General features: G+C 38.1%; 1 protein-coding gene across 4 annotated transcripts in view; it reads right to left on the reverse strand.

Moving 5' to 3' along the window:
- Window positions 1-22,163, reverse strand: part of PKN2 (protein kinase N2) — a 170,488-nt gene extending 148,325 nt beyond the window's left edge. For 3 of the 4 annotated variants that reach the window (XM_011982081.1, XM_011982082.1, XM_011982080.1), the window contains exon 1: window positions 21,650-22,163. In XM_011982081.1, coding sequence (XP_011837471.1) covers window positions 21,650-21,697 — 48 coding nt within the window. In that variant the 5' untranslated portion in view covers window positions 21,698-22,163. The remainder of the gene's footprint in view (window positions 1-21,649) is intronic. The other variant, XM_011982083.1, reaches the window with a different exon arrangement.
- Window positions 22,164-22,941: the final 778 nt, after the last annotated feature.

The following is a 22,941-nucleotide window of genomic DNA, read 5'->3' on the forward strand; positions in this document are numbered from 1 at the left end:
CCCACAACTATGCTGCAAATCATATATTCCTTTTTGTAGTTTATTATTGGTTCTCTTGGAAAAAAATTTTTCACAATTGCTTTTAACATAGCTTTGAAAACATGTTTTAAAGGTACACTTAAAAAAAACAGCTTTCTATAATCTATCACAATGAACTTTTCTGTGTTCTCTAAATTCAAGGTATTAAAATCGACCTATGTATTCCTTATCCAGAGCTATTCAACAGAACTTTTAAGGTGATCAAAATGTCTGATGTCAGTGCTGTCCAGGATGGCAGCCACTGCCCATATGCGGGTACTGAGCACTTAAAATGTGGACAGCGATAAGAGCTGACAATACTAGAACTGTGTAGAGAACTAAAATGAGGGACAGGAGTCAGAAGATAAGCATTCAGATTAAAGCAGACACTAGCTGAGGAAACATGAACATCTGTATATTGGGTACAATAACACTTTCCATCCCTAACTCAACAGGTCATTTTAAAAATAAAGTAGGGCCAGGTGCGGTGGCTCACGCCTCTAATCCCAGCACATTGGGAGGCCAAGGTGGCCAGATCACGAGGTCAGGAGATCGAGACCATCCTGGCTAACACCGCGAAACCCCAACTCTACTAAAAATAGAAAAAATTAGCCGGGCGTGGTGGCAGGCGCCTGTAGTCACAGCTACTCGGGAGGCTGAGGCAGGAGAATGGCGTGAACCCGGGAGGCGGAGCTTCCAGTGAGCCGAGATTGCGCCACTGCACTCCAGCCTGGGAGACAGAGCGAGACTCCACCTCAAAAACAAAAACAAAAAATAAAAAAAATTAAAAACTAAAAACAAAATAAAGTAAAATGACTGGGCACAGTGACTCATGCCTCTAATCTCAGCACTTTGGGAGGCTGAGGCAGGTGGATCATTTTAAGCCAGAAGTTCAAGACCAGCCTGGTCAACTTGGTGAAAACCCGTCTCTACTAAAAATACAAAAATTAGCCAGGCATGGTGGTACGCTCTGGTAGTCCCAGCAGCTACTCCCGAGGCTGAGGCACTAGAATCGCTTGAACCAGAAAGTGGAGGTTAAAGTGAGTCAAGATCACATCACTGCACTCCAGCCTGGGTGACAGAGTGAGACTGTCTCAAAATACATACATACATACATAAATACATACATACATACATTGAAATAATTACATGAAAAAGTGCTTAATAACTCAAAAATGCTCTACAATGATCTTATTATTAGTAATACTATTTATATTTTAACATAGTTTTTATTTTGTTTAAGATACCTTTATAATCAATATCAGTTCCTTCTTTATAATTAGCACTGTACTATGATAAAATAATAATCCACCATCGTTGCCAACCTCAAAGAAAACAAGAAGAAAGGTCCACCATCTTTAGAGATTTGGTAAAGCAAGAATGTTGTTTTAGATCTGAAATTTAAAGTTCTCCATTGATTATAAGAAAATCCTTACTATAAGGTTGATACTTACTATAAGGATGAACCAAAATTTAGTGTAGAATTTTTGTAGGGCTTCTATGAGGTTCCCACACAATGAAAACATACACCAAAACAAAAATTTAGAGTAAAATGAACATTCTCCTGATGCTGGAATCCAAAGATAAGGTTTCCATAGCAACAAAATGGAAATTAAATTATGCTAAGCAATAGCAACAAACAATTGGACACTTGCTATGATTCGCAAATCAAAGCTCAAGCATATGCAATTACACTGTTGATATTATTTACTAATATTCAGAAGTGTATTGCCAAAAATCTGTTTTTCTATAATTGAAAAGTACAGGTTTTTGGCTCTGCAGATATATAATCTTAGTTCAAATTTACAAAACGTCCAAAGCCTCTGAGAGGACAAAATAAGGATCCGAATTTTTTTAAGTTGCTCCATGAAGTTACTGAATGGTGATATAATAGTTCAATATTTATAATGCATAATGCACAAATAACACACCATAGATTCTTATATAAAAACTCAATCCTAGAAGATAATCATATATCAACCTATGATTTCTTTATTCTTGCATATAATCTCAACATATTATTTTAAATTATGATAATCATGGAAATATTCACACCTTAAGAAAGTTATTCTTACTGTCCCCTCTATGAAGCAGAAGAGGAAAAAAAGCAGGGGGAAAAGTGAACCTAAGAAGTATGAGCAGTTCTCTAGGTGTTTAATTTCCAACTCAGGCCAGCCTGTCCACTATAAAAATTAAGTATTGAAAAAAAAAAAATGAAGTAATCTTAAAATTTAAACCAGACAAGGAAGAATTACTTAGTGTCTCCTATAACCAGGCACTTTATATACATCATTTTTTAATACTTATAATAGTCTTTTGAGCCAGAAGTTATCCTCAGTTTTATTAAAAAAATGATGTGCCTCATGTAGCTAAATAATACATAGAGAGCTAATGGGTGTCAAGTATAGGATTTAAACCTAGGTCTGTATGATTTTAAAACTTGAGGCCGCCGGGTGCAGTGGCTTGTGCCTGTAATCCCAGCACTTTGGGAGGCCGAGATGGGCAGATCACCTGAGGTCGGGAGTTCGAGACCAGCCTGACCAGCATGGAGAAACCCCTTCTCTACTAAAAATACAAAATTATCCGGGCATGATGGCACATGTCTGTAATCCCAGCTACTAGGGAGGCTGAGGCAGAAGAATCACTTAAACCTGGGAGGCAGACGTTGTGGTGAGCCGAGATTGAGCCATTGCACTCCAGCCTGGGCAACAAGAGCAAAACTCCGTCTCAAAAAAAAAAAAAAACAACTTGAGGTCAGCCACAGTGACTCATGCCTATAATCCCAGCACTTTGGGAGGTCGAGGAAGGTGGATCAAGACGTCAGGAGTTCAAGACCAACCTAACATGGTGAAACCCCATCTCTACTAAAAATACAAGAATTAGCCAGGCGTGGTGGCGTGCATCTGTAATCCCAGCTACTTAGAAGGCTGAGGCAAGAGAATCGCTTGAACCTGGAAGTGGAGGTTGCAGTGAGCCGAGATCTCGCCACTGCACTCCAGCCTGGACGACAGACCAAGACTCCCTCTCAAAAAAAAACAAAAACAAAAACAAAAACAAACAAAAAAACTTGAATTATTTAGTAGACGAATGATTTCAACTAGGCTTTGAAATTACTAACAGATTCCAAAAGGAAATTTGGAAAATATATGTAAGGTTACTTTTTAAAAAATTTTGCCAGTTAGGATATTACTATCAATTCTTATCATTTTTAAAAAATACACATTTTAATATCTATGAAGAAAAGAAGTTGAGAGGCAGAAATGGGCTTGGCACAGTGGTTCATGCCTGTAATCCCAACACTTAGGGAGGCCAAGGACGGAGGATCACTTGAACCCAGGAGATCAACACCAGCCTGCGCAACATAGGGAGACACCATCTCTAAAAAAAAAATTTTTTTTAATTAGCTGGGTGTGGTGTCACACGCCTGAGGCTGAAGTGAGCTGTAACTTTGCCACTGCACTCAGGCTTGGGCAACAGAGGGAGTTACTGTCTAAAACATTTTTTTAAAAAATGAGGGGAGATGTTAATGCTTAGGCATTTTACAACCACCAGGTCATGAATCAGTGCTGCTCATGATGGTATTTTCACACTAAGAATAATGTTGTATGACTATATATTCTGTATGTGTTGGTATAAAGGTTTGGCAACTTTATATCAACATTTTAAAGTTTCCTTCTGTTTGCTGAACACTTGATAAATTTGGTTATGTAGTCTGAGAGGAGGAATTCGAGGGAACTGTTCTTCCTTAGAGGGAAAGAAGAATTTGGAGTTTCTAGGGCACAAAAGGAAGAAAGGGTTGCACAAATATGAACATAAAGAAGAGTGAGCCTTAAGATATGGAACTAGATATTCCATGGGGAGAAGCATTGAGTGAACCTGTGGGCATCCTTGTTGAAACCAGTTATGTGTTTATAAACGTGTAGAAACAGAAAGCTAGGAAGCAGGGGTTGCCATAAGAACTTACAGCCTCCTGCCCCAGAAACACAGAATTCTTGGGGAGATTTGGAATTCCCATAAGGTACAAAATTGTGGGTTTGAGCCTATCATATCTAAAACTTGAAGCTAAGATTTCAGCATGAATTTGTCCTTCAGATCAACTGGCCAGTCATTGAGAATGGTTCTAGTGAAAAAGCAAGTACTGGCACTGTTGAGGGAGAAGGCAAGACATAAAATAAGGAATGCTGCACACAGTGAAGGCCAGGGTAATAACCTGAGGAGACAGGAGATAGGATGTGGTTACTGAGGTAGGAATGAGGGATGGAGAAAAGTGACAGAACAAAATGTTCCAAAATGCCAAAAAGACAATAGAGTATAAGGGTTAAGAGGAATTTGTGTTCTCAAGACAGAGAGATCTTGGATATGTATCTTGGTTCAAGCCAGTTCCGTGACCACGGAGAAGTTATTTAACTTAAAAGGAAGTTTAGTTTCTGATGTAGGTGCGCTGGCTCACATCTGTAATCCTAGCACTTTGGGAGGCCAAGGCGGGTAGACTGCCTGAGCTCAGGAGTTCGGTATCAGCCTGGGCAACATGGCGAAACCCCGTCTCTACTGAAAATGCAAAATATTACCCAGGCATGGTGGTGCGCACCCATAGTTGCATCTACTCGGGAAGCCAAGACACGAGAATTGCTTGAAGCCAGGAGGTGGAGGTTCCAGCAAGCTGAGATTGTACCACTGAGATTGTACCACTGCACTCCAGCCTGGGCAACAGAGCAAGACTGTGACTGTCTCAAAAAAAAAAAAAACAACATTAAAGAAAGAAGAAAAAAAAAAGAAAGTTTAACCTCTTTAATCTTCAGCTCTCTTGCCTGTAGAGGTAAGAGCCTTACTTCAGCTGAGTTGTGTTTGAGATAGAGTCTCACTCTGTTGCCCAGGCTGGAGTGCAGTGGCGTGATCTTGGCTCACTGCAACCTCCGCCTCCCGGATTCAAGCCATTCTCTTGCCTCAGCCTCCCGAGTAGCTGGGATTACAGGCGCCTGTCACCATGCCCGGCTAATTTTTGTATTTTTAGTAGAGACGGGGTTTCACCATGTTGGGCAGGCTGGGTCAAACTCCTGACCTCAGGTGACCCACCCACCTCGGCCTCCAAAAGTGCTGGGATTAGAGGCATGAGCCACTGCACCCGGCCTCGACTGAGCTGTTTTAATGATTAAGTAACATCAATATGTATTCATTATCATTTGTTTTTCATAATAAACATTACTATTGTTACCTACTTCTGTTGTGTCTGGTGACAGCTCCTTCTGTTGGTAAAAATTCTCAGTCTGAGATGTGGGAATTCAATTATTATACGACTTACAGTAATAAAATTATGTACCTGCCAAGGGAAAAATGATATACTGCAGTTCTGCTCCCTCATAAATACCAAAACAAAAGCAGAAAAAGTTTAAGTAATGAATTAAAAATGGAAGATTTTCAGACATGAGACTGTTATTTATTTAACAAACATTAATCAGCAGCCACTGTCAGAGAGAAGGGACCACTTCCTTTGTCCTCGGAAGGTTTGTTGAAAATCACTGAAAAGAGGCAGATAAATAGAAGAAAAGGCATACAGATTTATTTCATCATAGTTTTATGTGACACAAAAGCCTTCAGAATGAAGAGCCAAAAATACAGGGGAAATTGTCCTTTTTTACACACAGGTTCAACAAAGTACGGACAGCCATGCAGAAACGTGATTGGACAAAAAGGGAATGATCTAATGTTAATAGACTGAGATCTAATGTTAATAGACTGAGTGGGAAACCATGCAAGACCTGTCTCATTTTTTTGTGTTTGTGTGCCTCTCTGAGCATGTATTCTTTACTTTCAGGTATGGAGAAGGGTTCTAAAATAGGGATCTCATGATCTATGGTCAAACAAAGCAGGTCAGGTAATTTTTTTTGTGACCGGTGTTACACACACACACACAAAAAAAAAAGGGAAGAAGGAAAAGTTAGAATAATATTCTTATGTTTTATGACCGACTTTTTAAAAGGGGTTCTGCATTGTGGAAGACAGTGTGGCGATTCCTCAAAGACCTAGAGGCAGAAATACCATTCAGAAATCCCATTACTGGGTATACGCCCTAAGGAATATAACTGGTTCTATTATAAAGATACATGCATGTGTATGTTCACTGTAGCACTATTCACAATAGCAAAGACATGGAATCCACCTAAATGCCCATCAATGACAGACTAGTTAATGTAGTACATATACACCATGGAATACTATGCAGCCATGAAAAAGAACGAGATCAGCCAGGTGCAGTGGCTCATGCCTGTAATCCCAGCACTTTGGGAGGCCAAGGAGGGTGGATAACCTGAGGTTGGGAGTTCAAGACCAGCCTGGCCAACACAGTGAAACCCTGTCTTTACTAAAAATACAAAAATTAGCTGGGTGTGGTGGCACATACCTGTAAACCCAGCTACTCGGAAAGCTGAGGCAGGATAATCGCTTGAACCCAGGAGGCAGAGGTTGCAGTGAGCAAAGATTGTGCCACTGCACTATAGCCTGGGCGACAGAGCGAGACTCCATCTCAAAAAAATAAAAATAAATAAAAGGAACAAGGTCATGTCCTTTGCAGGGACATGGATGGAGCTGTAAGCCATTATTCTCAGCAAATTAAAGTAAGAACAAAAAAACCAAATACTGCTGTGTTCTCACTTCTACGTGGGAGCTGAACGATGAGAACACATGGACTCATCGAGGGGAACAATACACACTGGGGCCTACTGGAGGGTGGGGATGAGGGCAGGGAGAGCACCAGGAAGACTAGCTAATGGATGCTGGGCTTAATGCACCCCAGAACTTGAAAGTTGGAAATTTTTAAAAAAGGGAAGAAAATTTAAATTACATTAAATAATTCTAGCCTATATGCAAAAAAGAAAACAAGATATTTATGTAATTAAAAATACATTTGCACAAAGGCAGTGAATGGGCTGCACAATCAAATATATACATCTGAAGTTAGTGAACAGAAAGAAAAATAAAGGCAATCTCCCCAAACAGAGAAAATTTAAAGAAATAGGAAATACGAAGGTAAGTTTAAAGACATAGAAAACAGTCCAGGTGATCCAACCTATGTTCGTGAAGTGTTTAAGAAAGATGTTGTAGGAACTATGCAGAACAGGGGTCAGGGAGAAAAAGAGAGAAACAGGAAAGGAAGGAAGGAAAGAATATAATAGAAATATAAACCTTGTCAATGTAAAAACAATACAATACAATACAATACAATAAATAAAATCAGTGCAAGGGAAGTGAATAGTGGAAGTGTACTGAAACTCTCATTTTTGTGCAGAGTCAATAGATGCTGTGGCTCTACAAATCAAAACATAGTTGTAAAGGAAACTACCAGAAAAAAACTAAAAATAATAATGTAACTAACACATTTAGGAAATGAAGAAGGAAAAACAGAATTTGGTTAAATGTCTTTTGTAAACCACTTATAAATCACTGGGTTAATGCATACGGTCTAAAATTGATAAATCAAAAATTTAGAATTATAACATCAATTCCAGAAATAATAAAGGGCAATGTGACTACTTCTGGGGGGTAGGACTAACTGAAGAGAAAGTACTAATGAAGAGATCTTTACTTCTAATTTTATACATTTCAGTATCTTTTGATTTATCTGTGCATATGTATATACGGATTATTTTCAAAATTTTTAAAAAAGTTAAGCAATGTAGGAGTCTATGAATACTGTCTTTGATGCCTCTAAAAGATTATATAACGAAGTACTTGGTGAAATCTAGGTCCTTCCAGAATTGACATCACTAAATGCTAACATTTGGTGTTAAAACCACCATAAACAATATTTTCTTGTTTACTGTAAAACTGTTGTTGAGGACATTGTTTATGCATGAGTCATTGTTCACTGTATGGGGGGGTCCTTGGGTGAATCTCTTTCAAGGTCAGTGCTAAATAAAGCTTGCTTCAGCTGGGGAAGAAAGAAAAGGAAGGTGGTGGTTCTGGTTTCTATGATCCACCTTTAAAAAGATGGATTCTTATTTATCTGGCTAGCCTTGGAGGAAAAATGAAACTGAGAGACAAGAGGACGAAAAAAGATTAAAAAATAAAACAGCCCTTTTGTTTCTGAGACTACTTCTAAGAGCTTCATTGTAGAGTATTGTTTTCTGAGTCTCAACACTGCTATGTGCAAGTTACTTTCTTCAGGACTAAAGGGCTAAAGGGATAAAAGATGAAGATAAAAAACATAGTCCTTTCCATCAAAGATTTTAAGCATTAAGCCTAGAAGAGAAAATGAGGCAGGATATAAACAACTACAGTACAATGCAATATATAATAAATGTCATGAGATAGAAAATATCCTTAAGTTTTGAGGAGAGACTGGACATGAGTAGGTGAAAATATGGAAAAAAATAAATAAGCAAAATTTGAATTTGGCCTTAAAGAAGTATTCCAGTTGATAGAATGTAGTAAAAATACAGGTGAGGAAAAATCACTAATCATAGCATGCCTGAAAATGTAAGCTGCTTACATGAGTAAGACTTAAGAATGAAAAGTATTTTGGGGCTACAACAATGACAGCTTGGATTGCCTAGCTAAGGAATTAGGACTATATCCCACAAGAATTAAGGAGTCACTGAATGCGAGGGACAAATTCTGAATCTGGCAATTGTACATAGTTTAAATAAAAGCAGAATAAGACAAAAGAGGTAGAGGTAAAATATCAAGATATTATGATCATCCAAATGATAATGAAGGCCCATACTTAGACAATGGCAAAGGAATGAATGAATTCAAGATACAGAAGTAGAAGAAACAACCGAAGGGGCTGAAGCAACAATAGTCAAATAAAAGTGACTAGCAGATTTCTAGCAGCCAGGGGAAGAATAGCTTTTGGAAATTTAGAGAAGTCAGGTCTGGCAGATTGGTCATATAATTCTTTTTTTTTTTTTTCTTTTAAATGAGACGGAGTCTCGCTCTGTCACCCAGGCTGGAGTGCAGTGGCCGGATCTCAGCTCACTGCAAGCTCCGCCTCCCGGGTTCATGCCATTTTCCTGCCTCAGCCTCCCGAGTAGCTGTGACTACAGGCGCTCGCCACCTCGCCCGGCTAGTTTTTTATATTTTTTAGTAGAGACAGGGTTTCACCGGGTTAGCTGGTCATATAATTCTTTTTTAAATCTGTTCATTTATTTATTCACATATTTATTAAGCATAAGCTATATGTCAGTTGCTAGGGACATAAAGAGGAGTAAGACCTAGTTCCTGTCTTGAAAGTAATAGAGACATGTAACAATTATCATATTAAGTGATATGTTCAATAACAAGAGCTGTAAAATTGGAGGCTAATTTGCAAATGTATCAAAATGCTGCATGACCAATTCCCTAAATTTATTAATCAAAAATATATCTTCAGTAAAACTTTTATTAGATATAAACATATTCATATATTCAATAAATATGATTTTCTTATCAGAATTTTAAGGATCGTCCAATTTGTCAAATGCTGTTCAGACAAGCAATATTAGTATTCTTAAAGTCAGAATCAGCATTTGCAAAGATAGGGAGTATGGTTCAGAGAAATGTAAATAGTTTAATATTCTACAATGTAAGATAAATAGGGAGAAAAATCAGAAAACATTGGGGTCAGATGATGAGAAGTATAAATATATTTTATTCTATAATTGATGGAAAGTTGCTGAAACTTTCAAGCAGGAGAATCCCTAGAATTCTCAATCTAGAATCCCTTTTCAGAAAATAGTCTGTCCCAACCTCACAAGAGGTTTCTTGAAGCCATACTGATACCAGAGAATCTCATCCCTCGATTGCCATAGTTAGATGGATCAGGGACATATATTCCACTGACTAAGGCCACTCAGATTTTCTCATCTAAGAAGTTACTGTCTCTTATACACATCTAGATGAGATGGATCAGGGACATATATTCCACTGACTAAGGCCACTCAGATTTTCTCATCTAAGAAGTTAGAATTGTGACATATAGCAACTCAGTCAGCTGTGGTCTATGTGCCCTGAACTTATAGAATTAATGTAAATTTAGAAGTTAGGAGTGCCACTCGGAGACCACAGGGAAGAGAGCAAAGAGAACCAGTATACAGAGATACAAAGCAGTACACATACTTAAAGAAAAGAGAACATGTAGCCCTAAAAAGAAAGCATCCAGTTTCCCGTTTAGTACCCATGGGATCTGGCTATACGTCTTACCCTTAACTGATAACGTCCCCATAGCTTTCCAAAAAATCCAATTTCTGCTTAAGCTAATTTAAGTGGTTTTCTATTTTCCACAACTGTTACTAAACAAGGTTTTGGTGGTTAATCAGATTCTGGTGGTTAATCTGAAGGATAAATTAAAGGAAAAATAGGCTAGAAATAGGTGGAACATTTAAGGTAGAAAAGGAGTTACCAAACAAAAGCAGTAGTAACAAACAGAGGCAGGTATGATGAAAGAAAAGTAACCAATATTGTGCAGGGTCTTCAAAGTTTAATTAACATTAGTTTCAGGAAGCTGGAGCAGTACCAATTTCCTCTCAAGACTAGAAGCAACAGAATGTCATGATACCTTTAAGAAAACTATTTCAACAGAATAACTGAGACAGAAGTCATATATGAGTAAGTTAAATAAATGGTAGACAAGGCAACTAAGAAATTTCTTATAAAAAGAAAGAAATTTGAGGGTACAACAGTATTTAAAGAGTATAATAAAAACATGAGATGTGAACTTATTTTTAAGCCAAAAGCTAGTGGACAATGAAAAGCCCCATCCTGCAAAAGAGTAAAACATGATATTCCAGAGCAAGCAAAAGTCCAGGAAAGTATAACCTTAGCAAGAAGAAGCAATTTTTTCTTAAAATTCAGTAGAAATAAAAAGGATGGCTAAAATTCCAAGAAATTTGAAAGTAAAGACAAGAAAACTTGAGGAAACTCACATGGTTGAAGAGCACATATCACTCACTACATAGAGATGAGTGATATGCTGAGAAGAAAGGAGCAGGAGTAGGTTGGATGACAGAAAACAACATTAAAAGTATGAGCCACAACTGGAGAATGGGATGGGTGTCAACAAGAGCTAAGACAAGGATGACCTTTACTGACCCAAAGCTTCAGGAGATAAAATTAAAAAAAAAAAAAAAAAAAAAAGAACCACAAATTGATATAATAAGGAAAAAGTGAGGTATTACTGAGCTAGGTAAGGATAAGTTCAGGTACAGTTCAATACATAACCTAGCATGATGTAACTCTAACTGGCAAAAATTTATCAAATTTGCAAGTCAGAGTTAGGCTAATAAAGCTATTTGCAGATGTTTCTATCCTAAAAGCTGAAAAGTGCTCTATTTTAAATTTGCATTATAAAGAAGTCTGGTAGACATTTCAAAATAATGTTTTTAAACATTAAAATAACTCAGACCTATCTCCATATTCAAAAATCAAAGCTATTAAATAAACAGCAATGAGATGCCACGATATACTTATTAGAATAACCAAAATCCAGAACACTGACAACACCAAATACTGGAGATGGTGTGGAACAACAAAAACTCTTATTGTCGGGAATACAAAATAGTTCAGCCACTTTGGAGGGCAGTTTGGGAGTTTCTTACAAATCTATTCTTACCGTACAATTGGACACCCTGGTATTTAACCGAAGGAGTTGAAAAGTTGTGTTCACACAAAAACTTACATAGGATGTTTATAGCATTTTATTCATAACTGCCAAAACTTAGAAGCAAGCAAGATGTCCTTCAGTACGTGAATGAATAAACTGGGGTACACACAGACAATGGGATATTATTCAGCACTAAAAAGAAATAAGCTATCAAGTTATGAAAAGACGTGGAGGAAAATTAAATGCTTATTTCTAAGTGAAAGAAACCAATGTAAAATGGCTACACATTGTATGATTCCAACTGCAAGAGATTTTCCCAAAGGCAAAACTATGGAAATTGTAAAAAGATCAGTGGTTGCCAGGGGATGGAGGAGAGGGAAGGATGAATAGGTAGAGCACAGAGAATAAGCTTAGTGCAGTGATACTATTCTGTATGATACTATAAGGCTGGATACACGTCATTACACATTTGTACAAACCCATAGAATGCACAACATCAAGATGTGCGCACTCTGGGCTCTGGATGATGATGATGTGTCAATAAAGGTTCATCAACTGTAACAAATGTACTCTTGTGGGGGATATCGATAATGTATACATACATATGTAGGGACGCAGGTTTTTGAGAAATCTCTAGACCTTTCTCTCAATTTTGCTGTGGACCTAAAACTGCTTTAAATAAATGAAGTCTATTAAAAAACAACTACTCCAGATAAGCTGACTTAAATCTAAAAAATAAAACTGCAAAATTCTTAGGAGCAAACTTGTGTGACTATCTTTTAAACCCAGGATAGGAAATAATTTATTTAAAAGGGCATGAAAAGCAATTACAGTAAGTCCTCACTTAACACTGTTGATGGGTTCTTGGAACTGTGACTTTAAGAGTAACAATGTGCTGCAGGTCCTTTAATAAAGCTGTTTTGTCAATATCATTTCTTTTCTTTGAGACAGGGTCTCACTATGCTCCCCAGGTTAGAGTGCAATGACCTGATTCCAGCTTACTGCAGCCTTAACTCTTGGGCTCAAGTCATCCTCTCACCTCCACCTCCCAAGTAGCTGGGACTACAGGTGTGCATCACCACTTCTGGCTAATGTTTCTTTGTTTATAATATCACTTCCTTATAACACTGATGAGAAAAAAGAAACTGGTTTCATTATACGTTGTTTTGCTTAAAGTCAGTTCCCAAGAACCAATCAATGACATCAAGTGAGGACTTACTGTATGATAAATAATGGACAAATTTGACTTAAGAATTTTTTTTATCGAAAGATGCACAGCAATGACAAAAACTGTATTTAGGATTCTGAGTTTGTAAATACTAGTAAACTGTGCAGACGATTAATATTTTGCTTTATATCCAGTATTAAATCTGATCAACTCCAGCATTTTAATGGCAAGCTATGAAAATACCTAAATAACTGCTCACATAATCTTACGGAATATACTGCCCTTTAAACAAAAGATTAAAATATTATTAATGACTAATAATTAGTTTGCAACGGAGAGATATGGAATTGGAAAATAAGCAATTGATGAACTGTATAATTTTTGCTATTTCTTTGCTTCTGAATTTACTCGTTAACTAAATTAACCTAGCATTTGAGCGCCTAGTATGTGTGAAGCAATACACTATTTTATACAACTTCCTATAGTTGTTCATTTGGATAGTTTACAAATCCCCAGGCCATAAACTATTAATATAACTTCACTCTTTCTATTCCAAATGTACAATAGATAGTAAATGCAAGCCTGTTGATGATAATGATGTAAATTATTCTAAGTATTTGCCAAAGAAGGTAAAAGCATTTAAAACTGTCCCTCCCACACAACCCCAATAAAAGAAAGTGAAAAAGTTAGGAACTGAAAGACATTCACAATGTACACACAGGATTAACATAAGCAATATAAAGAACTCTTATAAACCAATAAGAAAAACAAAAATAGGCAAGAGACATAAATAGGAATTTCACTGAAGAAGCCACATGAAAAAGGCCGGCAAACTTAAAAAGAAGTGTTCTACATCAGTGACAACCAGGAAAATGTGCATCAAGATAAAAAATAAGGCAACATTTTACACCCTTTTGATGTGTAAAACTTAAGAAGAGAATATCAAGTGTAGGAGAGGATGGATAACCAAAGGATCTTTTATTTCATACACTGCTAATATGAATATAAATTGGTGCAACCATATTGAAAGTTCTGCATCATCTCTTAAGTTGAACATTCACCTACCCTATGAGGTAGCAATGCTACCTCTAGGTGTATAATAGAAACTGTGGCACATACACAGTAGGAAACATGCACAGACTGTCCATAGGATCTTTGCTTATAATTACAAACAAAACAAAACAAAAACCAGAAAATAACTGCCCACCAAGGGAGAGTGGATAAATATCCAAACATCCACCAAAGGAGAGTTAATGAATATTTCACTCAATGAAATATTACACAGCAATTTAAATGAATGACTATAGCACCATGCAAAAATGTGGATCAATCTTATTTATAATAGGTGAAAAATCAAGTTCAAAAAGATTATATTCACAATTCTATACAAACAACTAAAAGACGTTTAGATTTACATGTCCAACTAACCTATACACAGTAGTCTCCTTTTATCCACCGAGAGACCCTCAGTAAATGCCTAAAACCATGAACAGTACTTAACTGTATATACACTTTTCCTTTAACATGCATACTGATGCTAAAGTTTAATTTATAAATTAGGCACAGTAAGCGTTAATCAACTAATAATAAAATAGAACAATTATAACTATACTGTAATTACAGTTATGAGTGTGGTCTCTCTCAAAGTATCTTAGTACTTATAAATATCTTATAGTACTATACTGTACTCACCTATTTTTGGACTACAGTTGACCATGGGTAACTGAAACCGCGGATAAGGAGGGACTACTATATAAGGAAGAGAATGAACACAGGACTCAAAAATGATGACCTAGATGACAAGAAGGTGGAAATAGAGGGATAGAATAGAGGAAAACTATAGGTAGGTTAAAGCTCCTAGCTTGTTTTGAGAGAGGGGGAGTGGTGGTCCATGAGTACTTATTAAAATGTTTGATAGACGATTAATCCAAGCAGTGTGCCTGATGTTTAATGCATTTTTTAAAAATCCAAAAGTTGCATAAAATTTGTTCAATGACAATTCTGAAACAGGGAGAACAAACACCTCCTTAGAGAATCCCTAAGGTAGCAACTACAGGCAAGGGAAAACGACATGATTAATGTATAAAATATACGATACTCAGGCCAGGTACAGTGGCTCACATCTGTAATCCAGGCACTTTGGGAGGCCAAGGCAGGTGGATCGCTGGAGTCCAGCAGTTCAAAACCAACCTGGGCAACATGGCAAAACCCCGTCTCTCCAAAAAAATATAAAAATCAGCCATGCATGGTGGCTCACACCTGTAGTACCAGCTACTCGGGAGGCTAAGGTGGGCAAATCACTTGAGCCCAGGAGGCAGAGGTTGCAGTGAGCCGAGATCACATCACTGCACTTCAAGCTAGGTGACACAGCAAGATCCTGTCTCAAAAATAAAATATATATATATATAAAACTTTCAGCACATGTATTGTGTGGTATGTATTCTATAATCAAAAATAAATTCCAAATTTTGTCATAACTACATTCCATTAAATTAAGGTATATATGAGCCAGGGCAGTAAAACTTTCACCAATTTGGTAAGTCACTGTCAAATTTCCAAAAGAGATAAATCCTAACAGTATTATATAAGTCTTGTATATCCACTCATCTTTATGAGGCACTTCAACACTACCTTCACATCTAAGGTGTTTACTGTCATCAAGTACACTGTCCCATGCTTTCCTGATCTTCATTTTTTACAGGCAATATTTATGTATATAATGTCACACAAATTTCATTTTTGTGATTGCAAAAAAAGCCAAGTATGGTAACAGAGCTAGTTTCAAACAAGATGTCATCAGATAAAATTAAGAGAAGCTAGACATGCATCAAGATAAAGGTTCTCTATTTCTGTTTTATTAAGGAATTACTTTTTCATTAGTATATTTTTCCCACTCTCAATTTTAAATCTTTTTGAAGCTTTTAACCAGTTTTCAACTTTGCTGTCAAGTTTGAACTCTGCTGTATATCAAAAGTAAATCATATTAAATGTCATACACTCTAGAGTAAAACTGGTTTTTGAAATAATATAGACATTTGACAATTATCAGCACACTGTATTTTATGAGGGAATAATGTATAATTAACTGTTTTATTCAAATACCATTTATGATATGGAAGTAACATTATTTTAGGTGATGTTGACAAACTACTACTCTATTTGTTTAAAAGTAAACATACTTCTGATGAGTGGCATGAAAATTTACCATTGCCAAATTCAAAAAGCAGAAATAAGAGCGCCCAAGGAATCAGATGCTAAGCTCTGGGATAAAGAGATGATGTCTAGAAGGTGTCCCTACTTCTCCCTATTTCAACACTATGTAAATGGTAGGAATTGCAAGACACTAGACCTAATCTCTATAATACTAATGAGAGATGACCAAAAAAAAAACAAACCACCATGGTAGAGCCATCATTTAGTAACACTAGTTTAACACAGAGACTTTTACTTGGTAGTCAAGAAATATTTAGAAAGTTATTTAGCAAGTTTAATTCAGTAAAGTATGCGCTGCAATTTACAAACATCGTGGTAGTCTATAAGAGCAGCATCAAACCTAAGCTGAAAAAACACACGGTATTGATATATTCAAAGAAATTGTTGCTATACTTCATTACTGTCTATTACTAAATACATACTACTACACTTTTCATTGAGACAGGGTCTCACTCTATCACCAAGGCTGGAGGTGCAGCCGCATGATCTCGGCTCACTGCAACCTCCACCTACCAAGTTCAAGCGATTCCTGTGCCTCAGCCTCCCCAGTAGCTGGGACTACAGGCGCACATCACCACACCGGGCTAATTTTTGTATTTTTAGTAGACAGGGGTTCACCATGTTGGCCAGGCTGGTCTCGAACTCCTGACCTCACGTGATCCACCTGTCTCAGCCTCCCACAGCACTGGAATTACAGGTGTGAGCCACCGCGCCCAGCCTGCACTTTTCTTCTTAATAAAGCAGTGACTCATAATTGAAATATTCTGAGATTTAAAAAGTAAAAAAAAAAAAAAAAAAGCTAATTAGATCCACTCATCTAGAACCGGAGGCAAGAAAAATTTTTTTAAACTACTGTGATTTCTATCTTAAAACTCTCTGAGCTTCATTTTTCTTCAAAATTCTAGTAAGTAAAATGAGATGGAAAAAAAGAAAAAATGGACTCTACGGCCATGGGACTTTTAGGTGGGAAAAGTCTGTCAGTCTTTAAGTGACAGAACTATGAGCAACTTTTATTTTCTTTTGTGCTTTTCCACATTTTCTGGATTTTCTGTAATACATGTGCATTACATTTCTAATTTGAAAACAATGTAAAGTCTGTCTTAACTACCCGGCTTACCTTCTCATACTACCATCCCCCAAACCACCCTAAAATTGTAATCCTCCCAACTCAGACCTTCCACTTTCCAGTGTCACTGCAAAATTAGACACCACCTTCTAATTTTCCATTAAACGAGTAAACTACCAGTGTGCTATATGGAAGAACGATGTAACTATTATAGAAATCCGTTTAGTACTTTTAAAGGGAATATTTTTGGGAAAAGGGATTAGAAACGTAAATTAAAGAAAACTACGTAATTTCATATGTCAAAGATTATAATGAACTTCTCTTAAAATAATCTAGACATCCCTCATCCTAGGTGACAAATGGAGCCTTCTCATCAATGTATTGTGCTCCTACTAAGTGTCAAACAAAGAGCTAGGTTACATATGAGTATAAAATTTTAAAGCAAAGCACAGACAGTCTACAGAGTAATGTCAAATCTTTTGGGAAGTTTTGGGCAAGCATGTGACACCTTTCATGAGAAACAGTAATTCTTAATGAAGAAATCCTGTAAAAAGATTATTTGTACTATGATTCTTTGTGAAATATTAGACCGTAATTACAATAATAAAACACTGCTACATTATAGACTACCAAGTTGAATGTAGAAATCATTTTTCCTTGTTACAGATGGAGCTAACAAGTTAAGTTAATGTTGGTAAATTACATTTTTGGCCAATCTGTAGAAAGTTCACACCACTATAACATTAGATGCAAAATATTTATAGTTTCCCAGAACTGTGGCAATTTAAACAATGGTACAGTGGGGCCGGGCACAGGGGCTCACACCTGTAATCCCAGCGCTCTGGGAGGCCGAGGCAGGCAGATCATGAGGTCAGGAGTTCAAGACCAGCCTGGCCAACACAGTGAAACCCCGTCTCTACCAAAAATACAAAAAATTAGCCAGGCGTGGTGGCAGGTGCCTGTAATCCCAGCTACTCGGGAGGCTGAGGCAGGAGAATCGCTTGAACCTAGGAGGCGGAGATTGCAGTGAGCAGAGATCGCACCACTGCACTCTAGCCTGGGTGACAGTGCGAGACTCCATCTCAAAAAAAAAAAAAAAAAAAGAAATAGTGTAATGGGAAACATATAGACCTGGGTTCAAACTCAGACACACAATGTAACCATAAGCAATTTACTTAATATTCTTGAACTTAAGTTTCCTGATCCACAACATGAAAATAACACCCACCTTATTGGATCGCTGCAAAGATCAAATGAGGTGTATAGGATACTAAGTACAATGTCTGATATGTAGCAAATAATTTTTAAAATGTTGTTTGTACTCTCTTACAATTATCCTCTAGTACAATTATCTATACTCTCTTCTGGAAAGCAAAAACCTATCTTGTCATCTTTATATCCTCCAACATAGCTTTGGTAGATACTACATAACCGTTTGGTGAAATTAACCCCCGTAATTTAAGGGTAACTATCTCAACTTTCCACTTGAGCAAGTTACCTCTATCTAAATAAAATCTGCTGAGAATGGAATTTAAAATTCCCAGACCAACACTTTATTGGGCATTTTGATGAAGAAAATGAATCTCCAATAATCAACAAGATAGCTTTATTAGCACACTGCTCAATATTTGGTCTGCATTCTACAAAATTACCATTGTAGCCAACACTTTCATTTTGAGATTCTTTACAGTTTTCATTAATCCAGGTTCCTTGGAAATAAACTTTAGTTTCTTTGGCATTGCAAAAATGTCTAAGTTTTCTGCTATACTTCAAATAAAAAATAAAGAGAATACAACACAACAAATTAGTTATGAGATAAAAATTAGAAATTGGCCATTTTAAACAGCCAATTTTTATTTTTATTACGGTAAATATTCTTCCTTATACCTTGAAACCTCTAGCCACCAAAGTTTACATAGTTTATTAACGCTTCCTTGTTGAATAAACCTCCTGAATTACTACCAATACTTAAAAACATTACTCCATGCTATTACAGTAATTAACAGGACAGAATACTGTCGTTTCAGATTTTCTTACTTTGCCTTTCCACGACCAAAAGCTAATTCCAGCTCAAGCAGTGGAGTATTTCAAATTCTACAATTTGAAAAAATAATGAAAAGCTGGATATATTTCTAAATAAATATCAATTTCATTAAAGGTAGGTTGTAATCTGTAACTTTCAGAGTAAAACAAGTATTCCTGAGACAGGATACATAGCAAAGTAACAGTTTTAACCATTAAATACATCTTAAAACTGGCTACAGAATTTCTTAAATACTTAAAATCTGTATGGCAGAAAAGAATTAATAATGTCATATTAAACAGTATTTCAGTCTAAGTTCAAACAATTTAGAAGCTTTTAAAAACACTGATTCTTGAAACGAAAGTTTAATAAATACTTGGTTACTGTACACTAAGTTTCAGGACCCAATGAAATAAAATGTTTGAACGGATGGAAATATTTGGTGAAGCAAACTTTATGACTATCTTTAGTGTTGATGTAAGTAATATTCTCAAAAATTTTAATAAACACGATAAAGTTTAAATGCAATAACTTTTATCAAAACTGGGAGTCAAATAAACCAAGAAAATGACTTGGATATATGACAACCTATAAGGTAACACTTAATAAAAACTATTCTTTTTTCTGGAAGGGGTTATATTTCAGTTTATCTAGAAGCTTAACTTTAGGTGTTCCTCTATTTTGGTCGTATTTCTAAGTCATCATATTGAAAATTTCTTCCTTCTTTGCTTGCTTCCTTGTTATTACCAAAATTGATCTTTTTAATTAAAAGATCCTAAATGTTGTATTTTAATACACATGAAAATATAATTTTCAGTTCCAGTGCCGAAGTAGGTGTCTTTTATGCCAACTTTCTATAAAATACAAGTAACAATGCCAAATATATTATAACTCGAACACTGCTCAATTCAAAAGAAAAATGACCCTATCATCCTTCTCAATCAAAACCAAAGTATGTTTTTCATGGTTCAAGACCAGGTAATGTAAAGTATTTCTCACTTGCCTCACATCATCTCTATTTTAAAAGCTGATGCAAAATATGTACTATTAATAAAATAGTAAATTACACTCATTTAGCAAATGTGGTATGCTGTAAGATCTGCTTATAAAAGGCTAACTGTAATTAAAATATTACATAGCAACATTTTCAATGATATGAAATTCAGCTTTGCATTACCAAAGGATTCTAAATGTGCAACACTGCATTGGTATACATTGTTACAATTTCTATTTTTGTGGAGGAATATCAACTATTATACCAACGTTTTCAACCTTACGTCTGACTGCACAAGAAACCAAACTTATAAAGAGATTTCTTAAAAAGTGTATTTAAACAAGAAATTTAGATGCAGTTGCAATACTTAATTTTGACATCAAGAATCAACTGTTTCAGAATTTCTAGATTTAGTCTTTCTTTAAAAAAATTAACTGTCCAACACACAAAAAGACATGCAAGCATGCTGTTTTTTTCCCTAATTCCCATCTACAATCTTCGAGTAGCTAAAAGATAACTATATTAAAATAAAGCAAAATAACTTTTAAGTCAAAAAAACATGAAATTTTAACATATTTGTTAAAATTCAGATGTAAACACTTCTGGAACACTGCCAAGTAATGAAAAACCCGACAGGGTAGCTTAAGTCCCCATGTACACCATAGAGATCTAAAAACGAAAATCGTGCCTACATCATCAAATATTTAGCTGGAAATGGGAAAATAATAATACTGCTACTCGACATGAACTTAACTAAGCGATCTATTTTGCTCTTATCTTTTGCAGACATGTGGTGCCCAATGTTTTCCCTTTCTCATTAGTAAACAACTTATATAGCTCTTTCTCTGGTGCTCAAATGAGAGGGAAAATGAAAGTCTGAAAAGCATCAGCATCTGAGCTTCCGGATCTGGGCAGGGGTAGCCGAGAAACGCACCGTGTATCTATCACTTAGTTTAAAAAAAAAAAAAAAAAAGGAAAAGAAAACGATAACTCTCAAAATAGAGGAAAGAAATTCTGTCACCTGAAGAGGGCTGGCGAAGTGAAGCAAGCATTTGGTGAGACTCGTTTTTTTAAAAAAAACTTGTCTAGGGGCTGGAAGTTATGGGGGCGCTCTTTGTGCGGAGTCTGAGGGGAGGGGGAGGGACAAGAAAACAGCTTGGGAGTCATTCAAAAGAGTTTAAGGAGCCGAGTACGGAGGAAAGGCGGGGCGGGGCCCAGCCGCGCGAAGGGAGGGGGCGACAGGGGCGTTCGCGGGCAGCTCTGACACCGCGGGAGGGGGCGACGGGCCGGCCTCTCCAGGGACCGGGCGAGAGCAGGCTCCAGCTGCAGCAGGGCTGCAGAGATGGGGTTCCCTCTGGTAGGCAGAATCAAAGCAAAGCGGTGGCAGGCCAGGGCTTTGGCGGGGGAGAGGGTCTGGCTCCCGAGGGAAGCGGTTCCCCGAGGGAAGCAGTTCCCGAGTGACATCCCGGACTTTCCGCACTTAGCGGGCTAGGGGCGCGGCGGCCGCAGGGCTTTCCTTGGTCCCCGACGCCGCGCAGGGCTCTCTCCCTGTCTACTCAGCCAGCGACTCTCGCCAGGGCCGCGGCCCTTACCTGCAGTTCCGTGAGCATAATCTCCCCCCGTTCGGGGTTGGACGCCATTGCGCTCCGGTATGGACTCCGCACCTGGAGGCGGCCGCCGCTGGCAAAGGGAGAAGGCGGGACGGGGCTCAGGGTGGGGGGTGAGGAACGGGGAGAGAAAGAAAAAAAAAAACACAAAAACTAGGGATTCATGGAGGCGCAGCCCCTGCTGGAGGCGCGGCTTATTCCGTCCGGTTCATCGAGAGCGGCGGGGGAGCGAGGGCACTCGTAGCGGGCTTCTTCTCGCCGCCCGCCCGCCGCCGCCGCCGCCGCCCGCACCGGACTGTTCGCCTAGTCGCTCCCTCTGGGCGACGCCAGGAGCCGCCTCAAGTCTCTCCGTGCGGGGCGCTGCGGCCGCGGCTGCAGCTCCTCCTGTCGCACCATTTGGCTGTCACCGCGTCGCAAAAGCGGCCTCACTTGGCGGCTGCCAGCACACGTGACGGCGGCAGTCACTGCCTCTCATCGGGCTGGGAAGGTGGGGCAGAGGGGTTCCCCAGGGCTAGCAAGGCGAGGGGGCGGGGCGGCTTCCGACCCGACTCCGCGGCGAGGGCAGCCATTGGACTCGGCTGGGGTGAAAATGAGGGGAAAGGACTGGGCTGGAGTCTCTGGGGAGGCGGGAAGAGGAAGAAAACACACGCCTACTTTCCTGCTGCGTTAACGGCCTCACTGAACACTAGAACTCGGGAGCCTGCTCGCTGTTGTTTTTTTAGGTTTTTTATTTTTTTTCTTTTTCTTTTTTTCCCCCCAGTTCTACCTTGCCGAAGCTTGGGCCTAACTTTAACAGGCACTTTTGTAACCTCCACAACCCAAAAAGCTTCGGAACTCAGATCTTACAGATTACTCCTCTGTTCTCCCCTTGCCCGGCCATCCCCATCAACCCAAACTAGTAATCTTGCCTTTTGCTCACCCTCTTCCCCAGCCCACAGCGCGCCTTCTGGACCAGTTAAGGTGCGCAGCTTGCTAAACGGGTCTGGTCTGTACTTTTCATGAAATGTAAGCGGCTGCATCCCTGGCAACTTTTAATGCACAGCCTTTAAGATGCCTTTTTCTTGAAGCTGAACTACTGTTTCTTGTGCTGGAGAACTCATTAGCTGGTTTTTTGGATTGCTTTAACTTTATTTAAAGAGGGAGGAGGTGGGACGGGATTACCCTCGGGAAAGGAAAAAAGCCAACTTCCCTTGTCGTGGTAAGCATTAAAGCTAACCTGACTACTTAATAACATATAGCTAAGTAGAGTAAATCTAGGTGTTTGTTTTTAATGACAC

This window comes from Mandrillus leucophaeus, unplaced genomic scaffold, assembly GCF_000951045.1.
Source record: "Mandrillus leucophaeus isolate KB7577 unplaced genomic scaffold, Mleu.le_1.0 Scaffold235, whole genome shotgun sequence".
Classification (NCBI taxonomy): Eukaryota; Metazoa; Chordata; class Mammalia; order Primates; family Cercopithecidae; genus Mandrillus; species Mandrillus leucophaeus.